The following is a 24,012-nucleotide window of genomic DNA, read 5'->3' as shown; positions in this document are numbered from 1 at the left end:
AACATGAAGTGAAAGGCAGGGGGAGGGAGTAGCATGTAAAAATGAAATAATAATCATATCTTATAACTGTTTTTCACCCCATTTGGGATGAAAGTTGCTGCATATGAAGGTCATTGTTAAGGGTGGGTGGCGCGATCTCTTCTGCTGCTTAGTGCCCTCATATGTACATTTGTCCTAGTGGCAGAGACTAAGGCACGGGCATGGGCATAGCCAGAGGGGCAGCTGCCCCCAATCAATAAAAAGCAAAACAAATCTGAGGTTCTGCTCTCCCTAACAAAAGCCTGCCCCCCTTAACAAAAATCCCATGGCTACGCCCATGGGTAGGGCAAGATGTTTTGCAAGAAGTGAGTATGAGGAACTGAGGCAGGCAGAGGAATGAGAGATGACATTCTAGGCAGTGCCATATTTATGTATAAGGTAAACAAGCTATAGCTTAGGGCCCCTCTCTCTTGGCCCCCCCAAAAAAAATTAAAGGAAGAAAACCTGAATGTACTTTGATAAAATATATATTTTGTTATGTGCAATTGGCTTTAGATACCTATTAGGTCCATACATTACCATATAACATATATTCAACACAAAAAACAGTGGCAATCTGTCGTTGACAAAGGACAGCTGGACCTATAAAGGGCCCCATTACCTTCAGTAGCTTAGGGCCTCATCAAACCTAAATCCAGCCCTGGTTCTAGACTTAATAGAAGAAATAAAAAATGACAAATTGCTGGGTCTGGATGGCGTTCACTGAAGAGTTCTCAAAGAACTCAAATGTGAAAATGCTGATCTTCTAACAAAAAGATGTACCTTGGCCCTCAGATCAGCCTCCATATCTGAGGACTGATAACACCTTTTATTTTTTAAGGGTTCTAGGGGTGATACTGGAGATTGCAGGCTGGTTAGATTACTGTCTGCCCTGGAAAAACTGGTGGAAAATATTGTGAAAGCTAAAATAATCAAAGATATAGAACAAGCCTTGCTAAAGCAGATCTAGCATGGCTTCTGCAAGGATAAGTCCCGTCTCCCTAACAGGAATTAAGAAGACAGGAGTTAGTTCTTTGTGAGAGTCAACAAGCGATATAGACTTTCAGAAAACTTTCAGAAAGGTTTCTCATTAAACACTCATGAGTAAGCTTAGCAGTCATAGAATAAGAAGAAAGGGCTTCTTGTGGATCAGAAAATGGTTAAGTTGCAGGAAGCAGAGAGTAGGAATAAATGGACAGTTCTCTGAAAGGAGAGCTGTAGAAAGTTTAGTTCTTCAAGAATCAGTATTCGGACCTTTGCTTTTTAACTTGTTCATGAACGATCTAGGGTTAGGAGTTCGCTGATGATACTAAAGTTTGCTGATGATACTGGCCACGTTTGCTGATGGTACTAAATTGTTCAGGGTTGTTAAAACAAAACAAAAAAAACAGATTGCGAAGAGATCCAAAAGGACCTCTCCAAACTGAGAGAATGGGGAGTAGAATGGCAAATGTAGTTCAATGTAAACCAGTGTAAAGGGATATATTTCAGGGCAAAAAAACCCTTAATTTCACATCTATGCTCATGAGGTCTGAACTAGCAGTGACTGATCAGGAATGAGACCTTTGGAGGTCATAAAAGATAGCTCATTGAAGATGTTGACCCAGTGTGTAGCAGCTGCGAAGAAGGCACATTGCATGCTAAACCTCCCAAATGATGCCATTATACAACACTATGGTGCAACTGTATTTCAAATAGTGTGTACAGTTCTGGTTGCCTCACCTCAAAAAGGAGATTATAGTGTTGGAAAAGGTCCAGTATGCAGGGATGGAACAGCTCATCTTTGAGGAAACGTTGCAGCATTAGGGACTTTTTCGTTTAGAGAACAGGCAAGGAAGATGTGCCATGATAGAAGTGTGTAAAAATTAGTGTGGTATGGGAAAAGTGGGCAGTTTTTCTCCCTCTCTCATAACACTGGAACCATGTGGGTCTCTAAGGAAGCTGAATGTTGGAAGATTCCATACAGACAAAAGAAAGTATTTATTCATGTAGACCAGTGGTTCTCAACCTGTGGGTCCCCAGATGTTGTTGGACTACAACTCCCATCATCCCTGAGCTCTGGCCTTGCTAGCTAGGGGTGATGGGAGTTGTAGTCCCAAAACATCTGGGGACCCACAGGTTGAGAAAGGCTGATGAAAGGTTGAGAGGTTGAGAAACCATCACAGGAGGCAATTATGGCCACCAGCATAAAAGGTAAAGGGACTCCTGACCATTAGGTCCAGTCATAGCTGACTCTGGGGTTGCGGCGCTCATCTCGCTTTATTGGCTGAGGGAGCCGGCATACAGCTTCCGGGTCATGTGGCCAGCATGACTAAGCCGCTTCTGGCGAACCAGAGCAGCGCACGGAAATGCCGTTTACCTTCCCACTGGAGCGGTACCTATTTATCTACTTGCACTTTGACGTGCTTTCGAACTGCTAGGTTGGCAGGAGCAGGGACCGAGCAATGGGAGCTCACCCCGTCACAGGGATTTGAACCTCTGACCTTCTGATTGGCTCTGCGTCCCTTTGGCCACCAGCATAGATGGCTTTAAAATCCAATTCAAAAAATTCATGGAGAATAATGCTACCAGTAGCTACTAGCTGTGTTCGCTATGTTCTGCATCCACAGTCCAGTTGCTGGAAACCACAGGAGCATAGAGTGCTTTTATGTTTGTGTCATGTTGGGCAGAGTTCCCACAGGCATTTATTTGGCCACTGACAGAATAGGATTGTTAACAACTTTTGGAAACCCTAATACAAACAGGCCTATTAACCTGATGCAGAATCACTTCTTGCCAATTTCTAGAGTGAAAAGATAAACGGATCAGCTTTTATTAACTCTTCCCCTCTTGACTATTTTCTCACACACAGGTTCCTCCTGCCAATCCTAATCCACTAGCTTACATAGTTTTTTCAGCTAAAGGCGCCTTGATCAGCTTCCATGAAAGGAGGTCTGTGGCTATTCGAAACATAAGTACACTTGTCTTTGTCCAGACAGATAAACCGGTCTACAAACCCGACCAGAAAGGTGAGTTCAGCATGCATTGTAAATCCCTGCAACTACATCTCAGAGAACTGAAGAATTTCCTTCACTGAGCCAACAAGTAGGGTTGCCACATGTCCCTAGAAAAATCGGAACACCCCATTTTTGGACAAAAGTGTCCCCTGTCCCATTTGGACTTCCAACAGGACACCTTTGGCTGGCCCCAAATGGTGGTTGTGTCACCCCTTCCTTCCTTCCTTCCTTCCCTCTCACTGGGGCTCCCCCTCAGCCGCCGCCCACTGGTCTAGCATGGTGTGGGTCTGCTGCTGCTTGGCCATCTCTAGTACACCAACCTGACCTCTCCTCATCCCTCCTCCTCCTCCAACCTCAAGTTTCTTTTGACACCAACATAGGCAAAAGGCTGGAGCTACAGGTCAAGTCACCCATGGGAGCTGGCTGTCTGCCCCGGTCCCTGCCCATCTTACGTGAATTGAAGGGAACAGTGGGGCCAGGGTGGTGAGGGAGGTGGGAGGCCGAATGCGGGGAACCCCTTTCACAAAAGGGGGAAGGGTTTGGTGTCATGTGCGAGTGTGTGTGTGTGTGTGTGTGCCCCCCAGTTCCCATCCCGACCTGTCCTTTATTTTGCCTGACCAAAGGTGTCAATCCTACAGTCAGTTAAGTTGCAACAAGGCACAAGTCACCCTTCTGATTGGTATTTGGGGTTTGTACAGAGCAGATGCACATGTCTGCAAAATGCACAATCACAATTTCTAAAGCGTCTGCATTTGTTGTCCCATCCCCCCCCCCCGCCTTAGGTATGGTGCTTTGAGGTTCTAATACGGTTTAGCCATTTCCGACCTAGGGAGGAGGTGATGTTGCGGTCTTCACACCCCCACCTCGCGTGCGGGGGCTGGCTCTCAGCCTCCATGCGATTAGGGGAATCCTCAGCCGCGTCATCCCCTGGCCAACCAATCAGCTGGCTCCAGGGGTGTGGCCTGTGCTATTTAATGCAGGCGCGGCCGGGGATCCCCCTCTTTGCTGCTCAGCTGCTCCGGTTTCCCACCCACCCGCCCTTCAAGGTTTTCCTTCTGACCTTGCTATGGACCTCGGTTGGTCGCCTTTAAGGGGCCTGGTAGGAATTTTTTCCACTTGGCAAATTGGCACCAGCCACTTGGTTTTTCGCCTACCTCGTAGCAAATCGTCACAACTTCCTTGGCATTGGCGGTTAGGCACTGGTATGGGTATTGTTATGTAGATGGAAGGGGGGGAAGAAGCGCCATCACCTCCCCCGCATATTGAAGGGTAGTCCCATAAAGGATTCCGGGGGTGTGGCACTGCCCGAAGCCTATGGAGGAGAGGGCCTAAGGCACGCCCCCGAGCGGTGAGCCCAGGGGAGTTCCTAGTTGCTGTGCATCAGCAGGACTCCCCCTGCTGGTGTTAACCGTTCATGCAAACAGGCTGAAGCCGGATAGTTGGTTAGGACCAATGCCTAAGCCAATACTGCTCATCACCTGCAACCAATAAAGTTGTGGCCAATTTTAGCCCATTAACCAAATATAACAGTGTTGTGTGTATTTATTCCTACTGGGGGGAGACAGGAACTTGCCAGGCAAATGATAGCATACACATAATATTAAACATGATGGCTTTATGAGCTCAGTTGACAATTCTACATTTACTTTTGAGACTGGCAGATCCTGGATACTTTCGACTTAGTTAATTACCAAATAAAGTTCCACTAATCACTAGAATGTTACATCGCTCATGGATGTAAACGTGAGCGAAAAGTCTGTAGAAATGTGATTTTGAACCAACCGTATTTTTTAAAAGAGTAAATGGTTTTATTTCCTCTCCCCTCTTTTTAGTGATGTTTAGAGTTGTTTCTATGGATAAAGATTTCAAGCCAGTGAACAAAATGGTGAGTGTAACTGGAACTCAAAAGGTTTCCCAGGAACTCTGATGTTTTAAAAATAAGAAATCATTCTCTTGCCCTTCAAATGCAATGTTGACCTTTTTTTTTCTTTCTTTCTTTTCCAGTATCCTGCAATCTACATCCAAGTAAGAGCTACACCAAGCTATTTAAAGCTTTTTGCCTGTTTCCTTGATTCAAAAAACTGGCATCTCAATTGCAGCAAATCCTAAGCACCAGGATTGGCTAATGGGCAATAATGCTGAGCATGAAACGTAACATATGTTTTATATGTTTCTAGAGTTACCGGTTTTTGTTGTTTTTTGTTGCTCTATAGGACGCACTTTTCCCCCTCCAAAAATTAAGGGGAAATGTGTGTGCGTCCTATAGAGCGAATGCAGGCTCCTTGGCTTTAGCGATAGCAACACGAAGCCTCCAAAGCTCAGAGGGAGCACTCCCTCCACACTCCAGAGGCTTCGCGTTTTTTTCGCTGAAGCCTTCGGAGCGCAGCACGAGTTGCCACTGTGTTCTGGAGGTTTCAGGTTCCTTTCGCTGAAGCCAGGAGAGTCTTGCTCTCCCGGCTTCAGCAAAAGGAACCCGAAGCCTACGGAGCACAGCGGGAACTCGTGCTGCGCTCCGAAGGCTTCAGGGATCTTTGAGGCTGGCAGTGGGGGAAAGAGAGCAGGTCAAAAGGAACCCGAAGCCTCCAGAGCCCAGCGGGAACTCCCACCGCACTCCTGAGGCTTCGGGTTGCCTTCACTGAAGCCTGGAGAGTGAGAGGGGTCAGTGCGCAGCGACCCCTCTCATTCTCCAGGCTTCCAAGGTAGCCGCCTGAAGCCTCCAGAGCGCAGCAGGAACTCCCGCTGCGCTCCAGAGGCTTCGGGTGAACGCACAGAATGCACCTTGTTTTAGAGAGGGAGAACAAGAGGAAAAAAATTCTCCCCCTCTCTGTGCAGCGCCCCTTCAGCGAAGTGGCAGGAGAAATGGAAGGGGCTCCGTTTCTCCTGCCGCTTCACTGAAGGGGCGCTGAGCAGAGAGGGGAGAATTTTTTTCTCTGGTTCTCCCCCTCTAAAACAAGGTGCATCCTATGCTTGGGTGCATCCTATAGAGCGAAAAATACGGTAAGTGAACTGACTCAACCTAAGCTCACTCCTTTTGCCTTTTCTTTTCTTTTCTTTATTTTTTTGAGGGCCCTTGTAGGTATTTTTGTGTTCAGGAAACTAATACTTCTGCAGAGGAATGATGGCCCCAGAGTGAATTTCCTTAGCTGTAACTGGGGGTGGGTTACTCTTAATTCTGGTTCATGTCACTTTCACATGTATTCAGAATTCCTATTCATGCCGCCTTTGCATTTTTTATTTTTCACTGAACAGTAATAGTCACCCCAGGTGGCTAGAAATGCCAGCACATATGACATTCTGCCTTTAAACAAACAAACAAAAAAGCCCTATGGTTCTTCTGGATAGTTAATTTGATCTATCTATTATGCAATTCACATTGACAATGCCAAGGGTACCTTTTCCCCACGTCTGAGGTGCATAAAGGCCAAACTAATCTTTACTAATCTATTGCTCTTTGTTCAGAATATACAACTTCTATCCCTTTAAGGAAAGGTTGTCCTATATCCATCATCTCCAGATTTTTATTCATAAAATGCCAAGAGATGTTATCAAATGCTTTTTCTGCATCAATAAATATTAATGCAGCTTGCTTATCATTCCTGGTCTTGATATATTCTATTATATCAAGTATATTTCTCACATTATCTTTCATCTGTTGACCAAGAGGAAGCCCACTTGATCTTTGTGTATCTCCTCCATTAAAATTTCCTTCAACCTGTCCGCTAGAATACTGGCAAATAGTTTGTAATTATTTAGCAACGATATTGGTCTGTAATTTTTAACTTGTAATAAATCTGTATCTTGTTTTGGAATTAAAGTAATGCCTCCTTTCATGTCAACAGAATCTTTCCTTTCATCAAAATATTATTCATAACTCTTAAATTACAGTATATTGAGCATATCCTTTGCAAAAATGGCCTTTATGCAGGCTATATATATATTCCAGGAAATGATGACTGGCTTGGTGAAAACCTTAAGCAACTTTTTATGGTATAGGCAGTTTGGTGCTCTGTCCGGCCTTGCAGTCCTTTATGATCTTTCACTGAATATATCCAATGCTGATGGATTGCTAGCAAGGCATTCCAGTTGACAATGACTAAATGTTGATAAGGCATAGAGATTCATAAACTGAATCTCACTGACCCAACTCCATTAAAGCTGGTCTCATAGATTGAAGAAAATATTGTAGAAAATGGCATGGTTTATCTCTTGCTGCTTCCCCAGGATCCTCAAGGAAATCGGATTGCTCAGTGGCTGAATCAAACACCTTCCTTTGGCATCCTCCAATTAGAACTCGTAATAAATCAAGGAGCATTGTTGGGATCCTACCAAATCATTGTTGAGAATCCACCAAACTATAATACCCATCACTGGTTCACTATGGAAGAATATGGTGAGTACCACTGTGAAGCTTATCTGCTTTAGAAATCTGATTTGGTATTAATGGCAGCATTTTGGCGCATGGATAAAATAACCTCCCAAAAACTTTCTATAGCTACTTTTTCATAGAACCTAAGTCTGTGAGCATCTGATTTTTGAAGTTTGGCAGAGAAAATGGAAACATGTATACGAAAAAATGAGCAGCGTGTTTAGGTGATATGACTGGACCCCTAACAAGTTTCAGATGCGTCTATAAATGAAGCCATTGACCAGTAGACCAACTGCAAGCTCACAAGCACCCTATTATATGGCTGTGCGTGAAATTTCTCCTGCCATCCCATATGCAGATGAAAAAAGGAATAGCTCTGATCCCTCCATACCTTCATATAATACATTTCTGTTCCAAAACCATGATTCCAAAATCATCAATCTTGTTTGTTTGTTTTTCATCATAATCTATTGGGTTTTTTAATGTTGGTCAAGATACACTTTTAAGTTATTTGTATCCTTGTTTATTTTTGCCCTCCTAATAATTCCTCCTCATGCCTAAGCAGTTGTCTCAAAGAGACCACCTTCCTCGTTATGCCAAATATCCAATCGGTTACTTGGTCTGACTAGACTTTCTTAATCACATTTGTTATATATTTTTTTCAGTGTTGCCAAAGTTCAAGATGGACATCAAAACACCAGACAGGATCTCTGCTTTCGATGAAGAATTCCAAGTAGACGTCAGTGCTCAGTAAGTTTATGAAGTAGAGCAAGTGTATGTGGAAATTTGCATTTCAGCATCTTGAAATTTGGAGGGGGAAAGGATACTATTTTGTCCAACAATCCCAATGGAAACAGGTAGTTGGAACTGAGGCTGAGCTGTATCAACTCGTCCAGGGCTGATCCTGATTTCTGCCTTGACTGGAGTCTAAGGGGAACTTTGGGCGCTGGCTAGGGATGAAGCATTTTCAAAGTGGGGATCAGGGTTCTGTTATATTCCACCTTGCTCTGAAAGGTACCACATACTGGCCACAACAGAGACTTTGGGCTCATCCAGGCTTACTTTTGCCCTGCAGCTTCCCCCAAGAAAATCCAATATTTACTGCTGATGGGTTTTGCCTGGGTTGACATTTGCTGTGAATTATCGCTCAAGAGTGGGGTTTCCTGGGGAAAGCACTGGGGCAAGGATAAAACCGCTCGGACTCTTGCCTAGAAAGTACAAGACAAGCGGAAAACCACTCAGGACAGGACAAGCGCATGTCTGGATGAGCCCTTGGAGAATGTGAAGTAATCTCCTACGGCAGCACTGGGATGTTTCTGGGCAATACTAGGTCCCCACCCCCCATTCACACACACACACAAACTACATATGTTTCTCAAAGCAAAGAAGCCATATTTGCAAATGTCTGGAATGCATTGTGGAATTCCGAGTCTTGCTGGCGTGAAATCCAGTTATTCCAAATGGCTCCCTGTCAAATTTAGGCTTGCCTGAAGTCAGTCACTTAACCTGTGACTAGACTGAGACTTGCAGCGTGATCTGAATTGTTCTTTCTCTCAACTGATTTAATTTATGTTTTGTCCTGTTAGTTATACATTTGGCCAACCTGTTCAAGGGACAGTCCAGATCAGAGTGTGCAGACATCGCTATTACGATCCAAGATGTAATCGAGATTCCAATGGGATTTGTGAAGCTGTTAGTGCTCAGGTAACAGGAAAATCGGTCCTCTGGGCCACTGTAGAATGTTGTTACTGACTTTTTTGCAGATAGATGTTGTGGGAGTATTATTTAAACACAGAGACAGTATCAGAAAGTGTGTAGTTCCTCATGCTTCCCTCAGTGTGTTGGCCGAATGAAGCCCACAGTGCCACAGGACTGAACTGTTAGTTGTTTAGCCCAAGTAGACTCATCATGGAATACCAGTCTTTTCACACAGCTTGATGGCCAGCTTCAGGGTGTGCAAAAGTGGGATTCACTAGCAAACTTTAGGCCTATCATTTGATGAGAGTCGCAGCCAGGGCCAGCCTGCTTATGAGGTGGACCGAGGAAGCCGCCTCAGGCAGCAGAATCCCAAGGGGTGGCACACCTATGGGAGCTACAGCCAGAGAAGCAAGGAGAAGAGGTGCTGGCTTCTGGTGAGATCTCACAAGTTCTTGCTGCTGTTGCTACTTCTCCTATGGCAAGGGGTGTCTGCCTGCCTGCCTGCCGCCACAGCCGCCACAGCTGAAGACGCAATGAGAAGCGGTTGCAGCTTCCTGGTTCTGGTGAGATCTTGTGGAGCTCCTGCAAGATTTCACTATGTGCTGGACCCGGGGGTTAACCCGAGCAATGTGGTCCAGGTCTGGTCCCAAATCCAAGGATTCCGCGAGGAATCAGTCCGACAGGGCCAAGGCAGGACACAAGGCAGGAAAAAAGACTAGGTCAGGCACAGGGTCTCAGGCAAGTTCTAGCAAACAGCAATGTTGCTCCCGCAACCTGGGGCGGGGTCCGAAAGCCTTTTATCTTTGTCAGGATAACAGCTGGTCCTGATCCCCGGTGACTCACCTCCCTGTCTCGTCCAAAGGTGAGCACTCCTCCTGCGAGTACTCAGGTCTCTCCTTCTCTCAGACCTCAGTCTCTGCAGCTCAGGAGATGTCGGTGGGTTATTAGACCCAGGAGCCACCTCAGCCTCTCCTGACCCAACTGGTAGTGGAGCAGCTGTAAGTGATGGCCCAGCTGAAGGCAACGAGGTCATCCCCACATCTGGAGCCAGGGCAGGCTCAGGCCCTTGACTCGGCCCAGCTGGTGTTTGTTGCAGGGGAACCTGTGTAGACTGGGGCTCTTCAGAATCAGGCCCCAGACTTGGTTCAGATGCTGCCTGAGGCAAAGGATCTGGTACAGACTGAGACTCCACTGGTTCCAAGCCCGAGTCTGATTCCAGGCCATCACACACTAGAAGCCAGAAGCTACAGCCACACAACCCAGTGAGGTGCAGGCAGCGTGGTGACAGCTCTTCCCTGTTTCACTTAGGCAGCAAAAGGGGTCAGGCTGCCTCCATTTTCTGCATGTTACAATATGCCCTTGTCTGACTATAGATATATTTTGTTTTGGTACTGCTTTAAAAAGCTGGTTTGGTAGTGTGCTTGTCCTGATAAAGTTTGAAGAAAATGTTCAACCCTATATTGTATACATTCAGGCTGCAGTCCTACAACTTGCTTATCTTGGAGCAAGTATTGTTGAATTGAGTAGGGCTTACTTTCTCCAATGAAAATAGGGACATCTTATGGAAAAGCAGGACATTCCAGGATCAAATCTTCTGTAAATCTGGGACAGTTCCTGGAAAATAAGGACACTGGTGCAAGCGTTGCAGCTGACTGAACAGAACAATTCCTCTCTCCTCCCCTTCCCTGCTGCCCTGTTCTGGGGGTTGTCCCAATTCTCCCAATTACGGAAAGGGAAGAGCTGGGGGAAGCCTTGTTGTGCAAGTAGCAATCTGCTGACATGGGTCATTAGGAGACTCCCGTCCCAAGGACTTAGAGTGAATCATCCCAAGAAACAAAGGGTTTCAGTATGCTCATGACTTATCCTATCTTTCCCTTTGAAACAGCCACTTATGCCCTCTGACAGAGGTGGGCGGTATATAAGCCTGTAAGCCTGATTCTTATAGATAAAGCCAAGGAATAATTTTCCTGGGCCATGTAAAGAACAGTCAGTACTGTTTTACACTAAAGAATTTGGGATCCATTGTAACTGGAGGAAGGGACTTTTCCAACACTGAAAAGCAATTTGTTTCTTTACAGGTGATCATTCTTTCTCAATTGCTGTGCAACTTCCCATTCATTAGTCCTCAATTTGATCTTGTTTATGTTTGGACTTGGTTCAGAAATGTATTGCTTCTCCTTCTATTATGTGGTTGTTTGGTCCTGTCCCATTTACAAGTCATTACTTCTGTTCCATTTCCCCACTCCCTTTCATACATGTGTTGGTAGCAACTTAGACTTTTTCATACTTCCAGTGAGCAGCCACTGATCACAAAAGCCTATACTGAAATAGTTCTAATTCTTCAGCATACTTTTTGATTGTTTTGCTGCAGCAGACTAACATGACGACCCCAGGGAAGTTCCACATACCTTCCACACTTTTATCGTAATTTTCTTTCCCTTTTCAGCTGGACAAAGATGGCAGCATTTCCAAAACGATCAGCACCAAAGCATTCCGCCTTTACGCAAACATGCATACGCAACGTTATTTTTATGTGTCGCTCCATGCAGAGGCAGTTGTCACAGAGAAGGGAACAGGTAACCATTTTATAATGGGGCACAACAGAATAGGAAGGGGGAGCTTTGAAAATCTTACTCTGAGAATTGGCCTCTCTGGGCACCATATTCAGCACCTGAGTACTCCAGATATCTATTTAATCTAGCTTGTTTTACAGGTTCTTTTATGCATTTATGTATCTGACAGGCATCCAGATTTCAAAGTCTAACTACATCTCTGTCTATCAAGCAAGAAAAACCATCACATTGGAGAATGTAGATCCATATTATAGAAGAGGGATCCCTTTGACTGGACAGGTAGGACAATGGGGATGATCTCTGTGAGGAACAAAATTCTAAAATGTGTATTTTAAGGGGGGGACAAATTATGTGGGGTTGTTTTTAAGAAACAGATTAATGCAAAAACAAGATGGAATGGAAAGAGACGTGGACGAGAAACAGACTAATTGTTCCATCCCTGGCTCAGCACTGTTTCTAAACATTTTGCACCTGTGTTTTCCTGTCCCACACCCAGATGAAGGTGAATGACGAGGATGGAGCACCACTGCCAAACGGGCTTATTTTTCTAGAGGTTGACGGCGAGGTTGTGGCCAACTACACTACGGACAACAATGGCAGTGCCCAGTTTTCCATACCAACTTCTCACCTCTTTGAACCTCGCTACAAATTGAGAGTAAGTCGCTGAAAACTGAGCGGGGGTGGTGGTGGTTGATATGACCAAGTAGGAAACTGCCCTTTTCTGGTAGCTCAGGTGGGTCAAGCCCTCATAACCTACTGATTCCTTACCCTTCCTTTACCGCCCACCAGAGACATGCATTACAGCCCAATCTGTGGAGTCATCCAGGGGAATGATCAAACAACTCCTTTTGGGAAACCCTTCCAGAGGCATCACCCTTCTGTGGAATGTTCTATTTCTGGTACATTTTACTTTCTTTTGTACCTTTCTCTCATCAGGCTATCTATGAACCAGATCAGTGCACTGAGTATGGCTGGCTGGAAACCTACAAGCCAGAAGCTGTTCATTACGTCCAGCGCTATTTCTCCCGGACCAACAGCTTTGTGAAGATAGAACCGGTGTTGCGTGAACTGCCGTGTGGCAAACAGGAAGCAATCTCTGTGCACTACATCCTGAACAAAGTTCAAAATGAAGAATTGCCCTCCAAGGTTCACTTCTACTATCTAGTAAGTGCAGAAAGGCCGAGTGGCTTTGCCATGACCTTCCTCTTAGCTTTCAAGCCTCACTGGAGGTTGAATGGGTATGGAACCACCTGCAATGCCTCTGTCCACGTGGTGGGAGTTGCAAAAAGAGTACCATCACATCACTAATCTGATTTCTATTCTGATGTGCTTAAAATGCCTCCAAGTGGAGTACAAAGAAAAAATAAGCAGGTCCTGGACAAAATGCCCTACAAATATACTTGACCCATACCCTGTAGTGGAGCTGTTAAGTTCCGGTGAACATATCAGACGACACAGTGATTCTTCAAACAGCTCTTGTTTATTCACAGGCTAGAACAGAGCACTAGGCTAGAACTCAACAGTAACCACTTTCTGTAACTATCCAATCACTGAACGTCACTTTCAATCCCTTATTTGCATATGTGGACCTGAGTGAAAACTATCTACAGTATCCCCCTGCTGGCCCAGGGTGAGAACTTCAGTACATAACAGGAGCCATGACAGAAATAACAACAACAACAACAACAACACAGTCATATCTTGGGTTACAGCTGCTTCAGGTTGTGCTTTTTCGGGCTATGGACCGCCGAAACCTGGAAGTAACGGAATGGGTTACTTCCGGGTTTTGGCAGTCATGCATGTGCAGAAGCACTAAATTGCTCTTTGCGCATGCGCATAAGCACCAAATCGCAACCCGCACATGCACAGACGCAGGTTGCAAATGCTGCGGGTTACGAACGTGCATCCCACACAGATCACGTTCGCAATCCGAGCGTCCACTGTAATAATAATATATTATTATTATTTATACCCCACCCATCTGGCTGGGTTTCCCCAGGCACTCTGGGTGGCTCCCAACAGGATGTTAAAAATACGATAAAACATCAAGCATTAAAAACTTCCCTAAACAGGGCTGCCTTCAGATGTCTTCTAAAAGTCAGATAGTTGTTTATTTCCTTGACATCTGATGGGAGGGTGTTCCACAGGGTGGGCAGCACTACCAAGAAGGCCCTCTGCCTGGTTCCCTGTAACCTCACTTCTCCTAGTGAGGGAACCACCAGAAGGCCCTCAGAGCTGGATCTCAGTGTTTCTAGCAAAATTATTTATGCCTTGATTTCTTTTTTGCATACAGATTATGACGAATGGTAGAATTGTTGATGGAGGTGAACACCTAGTCAGCATTAAGGGTAAGTGGTCCAATTCTGCTCATTGATTGTGGAGAAATGAAGGTATATGACAGTCATGGAGAAACAATCAGCAGACCTGTGGAATGATTCCTAGCATGACCTTTCTCTGAAAAAGGAATTTCATTTATAAATCTTAGGTTAAGTCACAGGCTGGATCTACACAGATATTAAAAAAACGCAACTCCCAGGGTAATTTTCCATTGACTTTGGATTGCTGCTCTACAGCGCCATCTGGTGTTATATTTTTAGAATGCATTTTAACGTTATAAATTGACCAGTGTAGCTAAGTCCACAGAGTGACTGATTGTCACTTAGTCCAGCAAATATAATAATGATTTGATTCAGCATGGATTTGGATATTCTTTCTTTGATTGAACCATCGGAGGAATTTCAAGGAAAGTATAGAGTTACAGTAAAACTAGTAACACTTCTTCTCCACATCCCTAGCTGTCATGGACCTGAATTAATTCTTGATCAACTTTTCTGTGGTGTGTAAACCAACAAGGGGAGCTTTGCTAGGGGGCAAAGTGTGCGATTATGAAAGACAATCCCACTCCCAATTATTTTGCACTTCATTTGGTTCCATCTGAGGGGAGACAGCAAGACCACCAATGCCAAGGTCGCGGTGGGGCTTCCGTCTTAATTTTGTACGCGACAGTCAACATTAGCTCATCAGCTTCTCTTGACCTCTTTCCTTGACTCCTTTAATTTCATGTTTTTCCTCACAGCTGGACAATATAGCAGATTCTCAATCCCAGTGATGATTGACCAAAAAGCAGCTCCCAGAGCAAGGCTGCTGGTTTACACTCTGCATCCTCATGGGGAGCTGATTGCTGATAGCATCTCTTTTGAAGTTGAAAAGTGCTTCAGAAACAAGGTAAGAGCTGATCAGTCTGTTCCCCACTCAAAGTAACAGATGTTTTCTATTCCTAACTCTCTGTTTATGCTGACAAGGAGTACAAAAGTCAAATAGGAAAGGTTTATTGCAAGTGGAATGGTTGGCATGTCTTATGGATGGCTGAAAATAAGCTAAAAGTAGCAATGTATCTTGGCTAATGAACCTTTTGCATGATTTAAAATCCTAATGAGTCACTGTGGTGTTTGCCTCCTAGGTTGGGTCATAAGGAAAGGGTTAAAATGGGTGTGGTGTGATTGGCCAGTGAGAATGCAAGGGGGAAGTTGAGAGTTGAGTTTTGGGAGTTGAAGAGGGAAGAGGGAGGATTAGGCAGTGGATTAGTCGAGTTGTATTGTGAGAGAGTGAGAGGAATTGTTAGGTTGAGTCAGATAGATAGTTGGGAATAATCAGTTTGGAGTTGTTAGGAACTAAGATTTAAGAAACTGACAAGAGAAAAAGAAACGTGTTCCTGCATTTAAAAATAAACTTGATTATTTGTTAATGTTACAACTGTCTGGACTCCATGTGTCCCCGTGAGAAGCGGGGTGGTGGCAGCGAAGAAAGCAATCACAGTGGTGGCACAGGGTCAATAGACCATAAACGTCCGGGGGCCCTGTGTGATCGCCACAGTCACTGATGGCTTGTACCTAATCTGAGAAGAGCTCATGCCATGTTATAAAGTAGTGAACTATGGTCATACAGTCCAGACATTGTATTTTGTGATGATTGCCAGGGGAATATACAGCTGTTAAGTAGGCTTTCACAAGAGACAGAATAGCTATGGGTGGGAGACTGTACCACAATAACTTCTGAGATGATCCCCTGACAGATTTCTGACATCTCCATTCAATTCCAGGTCAGCCTGCAGTTCTCTAAGAAAGAAGCACTGCCAGCCTCAGGCATTGGCCTTAACCTCAAAGCTGCCAGCAACTCCTTCTGTGCCCTGCGGGCTGTGGATAAGAGTGTTCTGCTTCTGAGGCCTGGAGAAGATCTGACTCCTGAGAGCGTGAGTCCTGGATTTTTGGTGCACCTTCAACCCAGAGCCATTCCAAGTATTAGATCTCCTTTCAGTGGTCCCACCACTGAAAGCCACCATCTATAGAAATGAGCACAGACTCAGGTTGTCTACTCCTCTGGCACCAGAAATCCTCCCCTTGTGTTGTATTCAGAAATATAACTCTGTGGGAAACCCTTAAAGACCCACTTGTATTTTGGTCTGCTTTATACTGAGTTGTTCTGTTCTAGACATATTTTTTAAAGATATGGGTGACAGAATCCTTCAGAACTCTGTGTGAGCATGAAAAGGAAGATGTACAAAGACAGAACCTTGAAGAATGATTTTTTTAAATGCAGCCTGTTTATGATTTTGAGGGGGTTTAGCTAATAATACCAAATTCCTTTGGGGCTTCCAGAGACCATTACCTGAAACCAAGAACAGAACAGGCATGTTATCTTTCCCCACCGGAAACTGGGAAGCAAGAGGCTCCTTAATGTGGCCAAGTACCATTTTTTTCTAGGAATTTCTGTTCATTGATCTTCTTGAGGGCAGCCCATACATTTTCCTTGACACACCTGTGGCAGGATGGCATTTTCTGCAAATGTTTTTAAAAGAAAAGAACAGTAATGATAACCATATTTGCTTATGAAGCTATTCAGTTCTGCAGGGAATGAGAAAAAGTCTATTACAACCATATCTTAGTGAATAGGCCTGCATGAAATTTCTTTGACTCCTCATCCCAGCTGTGGGATATAGAAAAAGGTTCAATATTCTACTGTGCACCAAAACATAATAATTAAATAGGTCTTGCTAATACAAAGCTTTGACTACGTTGTGTTCCAGGCATGCTTCATCTGCTGAAATAAAAACAGAAGGAAGAGATTTCCACTCATAAATTAAGCCATTAAAGGGCACGCAGAATAAGAATGATTTTACCTCTAAACCTTCAGCATCTCCATAACTGGAATGCCCATCTTGATGTTTGCTTGTAGATATCACTGCTCAGTGCTTTTTTTCTAAAAAATAAATGTTTAGGGGTACTCTCATTTCCCTACTCATATTGAAATACTGCCCCTCAATGAGGCCAAACTTAGATTCACAAAATATATAAAGGTATGCGTACCCCAGAAAAAAAGCACTGCCACTGCTCATGTAAGGCAGGCTTTTATGCTCCTCCAGGTCTCATCTGTGTTCATTATTCATTTTTCACCAGGTGTACTCTCGCCTTCCTTATCAAGAACTTTATGGCTATTATCATAATGGGTTGAACCTTGAAGATACCCCTAAAGAGCCATGCGTTGAGCTGAAAAATACTTTCTTTGATGGCCAATTCTACATACCTGTGAATGTGACTGATGACGGCAATGTCTATGATGTTTTCAGGGTATGTTTGTCTCTATGCTTATATTGGGACTGGCACTGCTGCTTTTGGGCACCTGTATATGGCTACTACTGAAAACCAGCTATGAGATTAGAGCAAACCTGAGCATGAGTGGTGCTCTTTTAAGGTAAAGGTCCCCAGCGGGTGGCGCTGTGGGTTAAACCAGAGAGTCTAGGGCTTGCCGATCAGAAGGTCAGCGGTTCAAATCCCCACGATGGGATGAGCTCCCATTGCTTGGCCCCTGCTCCTGCCAACCTAGCAGTTTGAAAGCACGTCAAAGTGCAAGTAGATAAATAGGTACCGCTCCGGCGGGAAGGTAAATAAGTTATAAAAGTTAATAAGTTATAAAAGTATGTGAAGAACCAGTGAGGTGGCCTGAAATATGTGTGCTACTCTGGATAAATAATTTACCTCACCTAGAAAGAACCATATTATCAACGAGAAGGTCTTAGAAAGTGTGGTAGGTTTGGTTGTCTAAAGAAATCAGATAAACAGCATTTTATCTATTCCTTTTAAGAGCTTGGGTCTCAAGGTTTTCACCAACTCCACACTACAAAAGCCCGTTGTATGCCAAAGCGACTTCGAGTGCAAGAAGATTTCATCTGATTATCCTGATGATGAACCTCGTATTATGGATGAAGGTTAGAAAAGGACTCGTTGCAATGTTATAAGGGTGATGGGCTGTTCTGTTTTAGGCTGATTGTTTTGATGGAATACCCTTCACATAGGGATGGCAAGAGCGTTCTCCCATCCTTATCACCTGAACCAGAGCCTATCCGCAACCTTACAAGTTGTGACAATTTTCTATGCAGCAGGCGAAACCCAAATGGCAACAGCCAATCAGCCAAGTGGGAAAATTCCTGCCATGCCCCAGTCCGAATGACAGACGACACAAGATGGCATAGCAAGGTCAAGCGCAAAACCCTAAAAGTAGGGAGAGGTGGGCAGGTATTCCAAATGCACACGCCGAAAGAGGAAGCTCTGGATCACGTGCAGGGGCATAAATAGGTACCTCAAACCGTTTGGACTGCGTCCCATTGTCCAGATTACCCCCAGCTATGAGGGACCTACCAATCAGGTGTTGTGGCTGACCTATTGTACGCACCCACAACACAGAGTGTCGGTTTCCAGGTCTCACCACAATACGTGCCCTCTTTAAGGGAGGACCCGATTTATCAGCGCAGATAGTGTCGTGCTAGCGCATTGCAAGGCATAAAATAAGATTCAGCCTCCCTCAAATGTTTTGCTTTTTTTAAAAAAGAAAATGTCTAGACTCACTATTAATTATCAAAACCATAGTGATATCATGATGGTTGCCCCCTTATTAGTTATACCCACACTGAGAGACAATCGAACTAGATTGTGAGCAGCCGGCATTGGGATTGTGGGATTCCAGCTGAGATCAGGGCGAGAGCAAAGTCTTAATGCCCCCTGCCTCTCTTTTTTTTTTCAATAATATTTATTCAAGTTTTAAAAGGTTACAAAGAAGAACACAATATATAAAAACAAAACATATCCAAGAGAAAAATAAAAATAGGAAAATAAAAAAGGAAAAACAGCTAAAAAGGAAAAAAGATACAATCCAAAAAACAAAAAAAGCAAAAGAACAAGTTAAACCTTAATATAACTCCCTTTCTTAACTTATCTCCTTGACCTCCTCACATCTCCCCTCTTTGTATTCTAATTCATATAAATATTTCAGCAAATCCTTCACCTTATTTTTATCCTTATATCTTATCTTATTATACTGTAATTTTCCATTCTTTCTTTCACCAATTAAGCATCCACTTTTACTTTATTTAATCTTATTTCTCATTAAAACTTATATATCTGAACTTATTCTTGAAACGTTTCCCCTAGGGTAAAAAAAAATTCCATTCCACGATTTTCCCATCTCTCATTAAAAGAAAAAGAAAAAAAAACACAAATTATAATATATGCATTTTAAATTCCCAATTTTCTTTCACCAACTCCCCTCCCCGGTTTCGGCCCCTAGCAATAGTTCCATCAATCTCGGAAAACCATCAACCTGGAGATCTTAAGTCCGAGGCTCTTAAATCTTTTTCATGTCCCCTCTGCCGGTCTTTTTGGTAGTCTTTGGTGTTAAAGAACAGATCTCGGGGGAGCTCCAACCCATCGGTAGTCATATTCCTTCTTAGCAGGTATGCCAGACTTCCGTAGTTAAAAGTAGGGCCTGTAGGATATTCCAAATCTTGTTTCACACTCCTTTCAAATCCAAAGGCCCAAAAGCTCCAGCCTCCACCTGGCTCAGATTTATATCCCCAAAGTCAGTTGATCTCCACATAAGGTGATCTCTCAATCTTTCATTTTCCAAACCAAGCCAGGCTTCCATCTCCAAAAGCTGGCTCCTCCTGGTTGCCATCATGTAAGGCCTCGAATTATAATCCACCATTTGCCTCTGTAGGGTTACGGCTCCCCCTTTCATCACTTTAATCATAACAAGTTTCTCCTTCTCAAATTCTTCAATTTGTTCAGTTGGAAGAGATTCCTGTGCCGAGTTCTTGTCAGCTTCTTTACTAATGCCCACTTTTGTTTCCAAGATTACAACATTGGTAGCCATAACATTTATCTTGTCTTGCAGCTTTCCCAACAGATAAAATGTCCTGTTCAGTTCACACTCGACTTCCTTCCCGACCGCCATCCTTAAACAGTCCAAGGTCAAAAACAGTTTCTCAGAGCTTTTATCTTTAAAAGCAATTTCCCAGCTGCATCCTTACGACAATATCCCAAAGCTCCCTCTAGAGGGACACAAGTTCCTTTTATCACTCCTTCCAGCACAGTCCCAAAGGTCCCATACGTAAAATTGTAACAGTTCCTTCCTTCTTTTTAAACATAAAATTGTAACAGTTCCTTCCTTCTTTTTAAACACAAAAACGGACAGTAGAAACAAAGTCCTTCTTTTGTATCTTGACAGCTAGCTTGACAGCTGTCAGATTTAACTATTCACCATTAACGGGCTCTCGCAGACCACTCCCGGGTTTAGGGAAGTGGCACTTCAATTCCCAAATTTTAACCTTCTCCTGCAGGCTCCCCTGCTTCCCCCCCAAAAATATTGATGGTAGTTTCAATCAGTGGAATTTAAATCCTTTATGTAAGACTCTCCACGACCTTAGTTAACAAATTCTTTGCTTCAGTATATTTACAGAAAGGGGAGGTGGACTTCCTGTTTAGACCTTCCCTGATCGGTGCCAATTTAAAAATACTTTAAAAGTCCAATTTCCATTCTACTCACGGGTTGTTGTTTGAAATCCAGTTGTCCACAAGAAAAAGTCAGCGCTCTCCAGCAACAGCTACACGGCTTCACTTCATAAAAATAGCAGTCGATTCAAAACACCGCGCCGCTCACCCCACGTCACTTCGGAACCCCCAAAAAGGGGTTTCCCTGCGGGTAAGGGGGGCGCTCCTGGTGTCAGCTGAATCCCACGTTCCCAGGCATCCTCCGCCTGGGATTTCTAACGGGTCTCCGCCTTCACCGCGGCGGCACGACCCGAATTCCACGGAGCGGGTTCCTCTCAGTCAGAGGAACGCCGCCATTGCCGATGGCGCTAACCCGGAAGTCCAATGCGCCCCCCCCCCCCCCCCCGCCTCTCATGCCATGATCTCAGTCCAGTTCAGGGGATAGGACCCCACCACACTGGTAATTTGTTTAAAAGTCCACTTCATATGACAAATGTCACATCTCATTTGGCCGCAACAGACATAGGAGCCACAGAGTTTCTGATAAAGGTAAAAAAATCCCTTGTTGAAGGCTATTACTATTTCCCAGATTTAGAAATGCTGACATCTTATTTTGTATAATGGCAGCAGTAGTGTGCCATGTTGATGTATCATGACCCTTAGAGCTGGCAAAAGGAGGTTATTCATAGTTTCAACATCATTCCTGCTTGATGTCCTTTTAATGTGAAGCATTAATTTCACCATTAAACACTAAACCTCTTCAGTACTATTTCTGTTATAGAAGCCAAACTCCCTTTTCTCTCATCATCTTGTCCTTTCTTTGTTTTTCAGCAAAAGTTGCTTTTGGTGCTGCAGCTGGGGGTACAAGCACATTGAGAACATACTTTCCTGAAACATTCTTTTGGCAGCTGCTTTGGGTTGAGTGAGTCTTTCTACTATTCTATCTTGTTATTTTTATTTTCATTTTCTGGATTCCGTTTAAGAGTCCTTGTGTGAAAAAAAAGCTGAGAGAATTATTAGAACCTCATTTAGCTGGATAATCCTTTCTTCATTATGGTTTTTATTTTTAGATATTTGGGCAACTTGTGGGAAAAACACACACACACACTCAAGTGCTGAAGAGCCCTGCACTGTACTGTATGGGATATTTATCGTATAAATTTGGGAGCTGCTACTGATAGCAATAGCTTTCAGGGGGAAATCCATCCACAATATTTTTATTTTAGTATATAAAGATATTTGGGGCATATACATACTCTTAAATGGTATGAAGCTTATATTAGTAACAAATTTAATTGTAGACAGATCCATGCGAAAAGAGTCTACAATTTTGTCCTCTTATGCTTCAGTTCTAGTGGGAAAGCCAATCTCTCATACACCGTGCCTGACACCATCACTGAATGGGAAGCCAATGCATTCTGCATGAACGACAACAGTGGGTTTGGCCTCTCAGGAATTGCCTCCCTGACAGCTTTTCAGCCATTCTTTGTTGAGCCGGCTATGCCCTACTCCACTATCCGAGGGGAAGTATTCCTTTTTAAAGGCAATGTCTTCAATTTCCAGGACGACTGCATTGAGGTACGTTCTTCTGTCTCCAGTTAGTGCTCTTAAAACCTAATACAGGGTATGAAGTGCAGGTGGGTTCCCATGAGACAAGACACAGCGATAACAGCAAGAACCTTTATTGAACTACATAACCGGGAAACAGTTTCCTGAGAACCAGTGTGGTGTAGTGGTTAAGAGCGGTGGATTTGTAATCTGGTGAACCGGGTTCACTTCCCCGCTCCTCCACAGGCAGCTGCTGGGTGACCTTGGGTTAGTCACACTTCTCTGAAGTCTCTCAGCCCCACCCACCTCATAAGAGTGTTTGTTGTGGGCAGGAAGGGAAAGGAGGTTGTGAGCCGCTTTGAGACTCCTTTGGGTAGTGATAAAGCGAGATATCAAATCCAAACTCTTCTTCTTCTTCTGCCTGGGCCACTCCCATTCCCAACATGATTGGCTGTCTAAACTTCCAAGCTGCAAATCACAACTCAGAGTTCAAGGGCCGGTCGCAGAGGCCCAAATCCAGAATGCTTAGACCGGACTCAAGCTCAGGCAAACACAGACCACTGAATACATAACAGGGTAGCAAAACACAGAAGTGGAACACATTACAGAAACCCTGTCCCTGCAGGCAAATTTTATTTTTTTAAAACTTGCTTTAGCTGCTATTATGACTTGGCATCTTACATAATTTAGGAGAGCTGGAACTGAAGAATCCACAATCCTTTACTCACCATTCACTTTCCTTGGGTGCTTTCCTGTTCTATCTGTGAGCAGGACCTCAGAGGGCAAGAGGAAAGTCTAAAGAGAGAGGGCCAATCTAGCTAAAATGCAGCCAGTCTTTCAGGCAGGGCAAATACGTAGTGTACCTGACTCCAGGAAGTCAGTATGTTACCTGCCCTGGGTGGGGCTGCACTCTCCCTGAAGAATCAGGTGAGTAGCCTGGCGGTGCTCTTAGATCTAGCGCTATCACTGGAGACTCAGAAGTCCTTGGTCACTAGGGGTGCCTTTTACAAGATTCAGCTGTAAGACAGTTACAGTCGTTCCTGGATTGTGATCATCTGAGCTCTTGACATTTTCTGGTCCAGGAATGCAAGTTGCAAGAGTAGGAAAAATGCCTTGTAATCAATGATGGATGACCAAATAGGCAGAGTAGGTACCAGTATATGCCCCCCCCACACACCTTTTATAGGGGCCCTGTGACAATGGATCAAAATAATATCATCATCATCATCATTTTATTTGTATGCCAACTTTCCATAGAGCCACTTCCGGCCCGCCCAGGAGGTGGGGTTGTGGGCTTCAGCCCCACCCCACGTGAGCGGGGGCTGGTTTCAGCCCCCATGAGAGCAGGGGAATCCCGGCCGCGTCGTCCACCCCGGCCAGCCAATCGGGTGGCTGGGGGGCATGGCCTGCCCTATTTAGGGCCGGGGTGGCCGAGGCTCGCCCTCTTTTGCCGGCTAGCCCCCACGTTTTTCCACCCTCCCTCCCTTTAGGTATGTTTCTGACTTTGCTATGGACTTCGGTCTGTTGCTGCAAGGGGCAATTTACAGCCATTTGGTTTTTCGCCTACCTCGTAGCAACTAGTCACAACTCCTTGGCATTGGCGGTTAGGCATTGGTAAGAAGGGGTTAAGAGGATGTGGGGGGGGAGGAACGCCATCACCTCCCCCCAGTGAACGAAGGGTGGTCCGATAAAGGACTCTGGGGGGCGTGGCCCTGTCCAAAGCCTATGGAGGTGTGGGCCTAAGGCACGCCCCCGAGCGGTGACCCGGGGGGGGCTCCTAGTTGACGTGCCTCAGCAGGAGACTCCCCCTCTATGGTGTTAACCCTTCCCGTGTCTCCAGCAAATGGGCTGGAGCCGGATAGTCGATAGGACCAATGCCTAAGCCAATGCCTCTCATTCCTCAATTCAATAAAGTTGTGGCCTAATTCGCCCATTTAACCTTAAATTATGGTGTCTGGTGTCTTTAGTTATCCTTGGTGGGGGGCGGGAACTCG

General features: G+C 44.5%; 1 protein-coding gene across 1 annotated transcript in view; it reads left to right on the top strand.

Annotated features, from left to right (window-relative positions):
• LOC309332067 (ovostatin-like) overlaps positions 1-24,012 on the top strand; it is a 46,997-nt gene that overhangs the window by 4,311 nt on the left and 18,674 nt on the right. The window contains exons 3-19 of the mRNA XM_081844785.1: positions 2,870-3,026; positions 4,847-4,899; positions 5,019-5,039; positions 7,236-7,404; positions 8,046-8,130; positions 8,967-9,084; positions 11,525-11,654; positions 11,821-11,930; positions 12,148-12,306; positions 12,588-12,815; positions 13,945-13,999; positions 14,728-14,876; positions 15,751-15,900; positions 17,105-17,275; positions 17,790-17,913; positions 21,302-21,392; positions 21,820-22,048. Coding sequence (XP_081700911.1) covers positions 2,870-3,026; positions 4,847-4,899; positions 5,019-5,039; positions 7,236-7,404; positions 8,046-8,130; positions 8,967-9,084; positions 11,525-11,654; positions 11,821-11,930; positions 12,148-12,306; positions 12,588-12,815; positions 13,945-13,999; positions 14,728-14,876; positions 15,751-15,900; positions 17,105-17,275; positions 17,790-17,913; positions 21,302-21,392; positions 21,820-22,048 — 2,199 coding nt within the window. The remainder of the gene's footprint in view (positions 1-2,869; positions 3,027-4,846; positions 4,900-5,018; positions 5,040-7,235; positions 7,405-8,045; positions 8,131-8,966; positions 9,085-11,524; positions 11,655-11,820; positions 11,931-12,147; positions 12,307-12,587; positions 12,816-13,944; positions 14,000-14,727; positions 14,877-15,750; positions 15,901-17,104; positions 17,276-17,789; positions 17,914-21,301; positions 21,393-21,819; positions 22,049-24,012) is intronic.

Source organism: Podarcis erhardii (assembly GCF_964252035.2).
Source record: "Podarcis erhardii genome assembly, chromosome: 17".
NCBI classification, from domain to species: Eukaryota; Metazoa; Chordata; class Lepidosauria; order Squamata; family Lacertidae; genus Podarcis; species Podarcis erhardii.
This window is presented reverse-complemented; position numbering and strand designations above follow the sequence as displayed.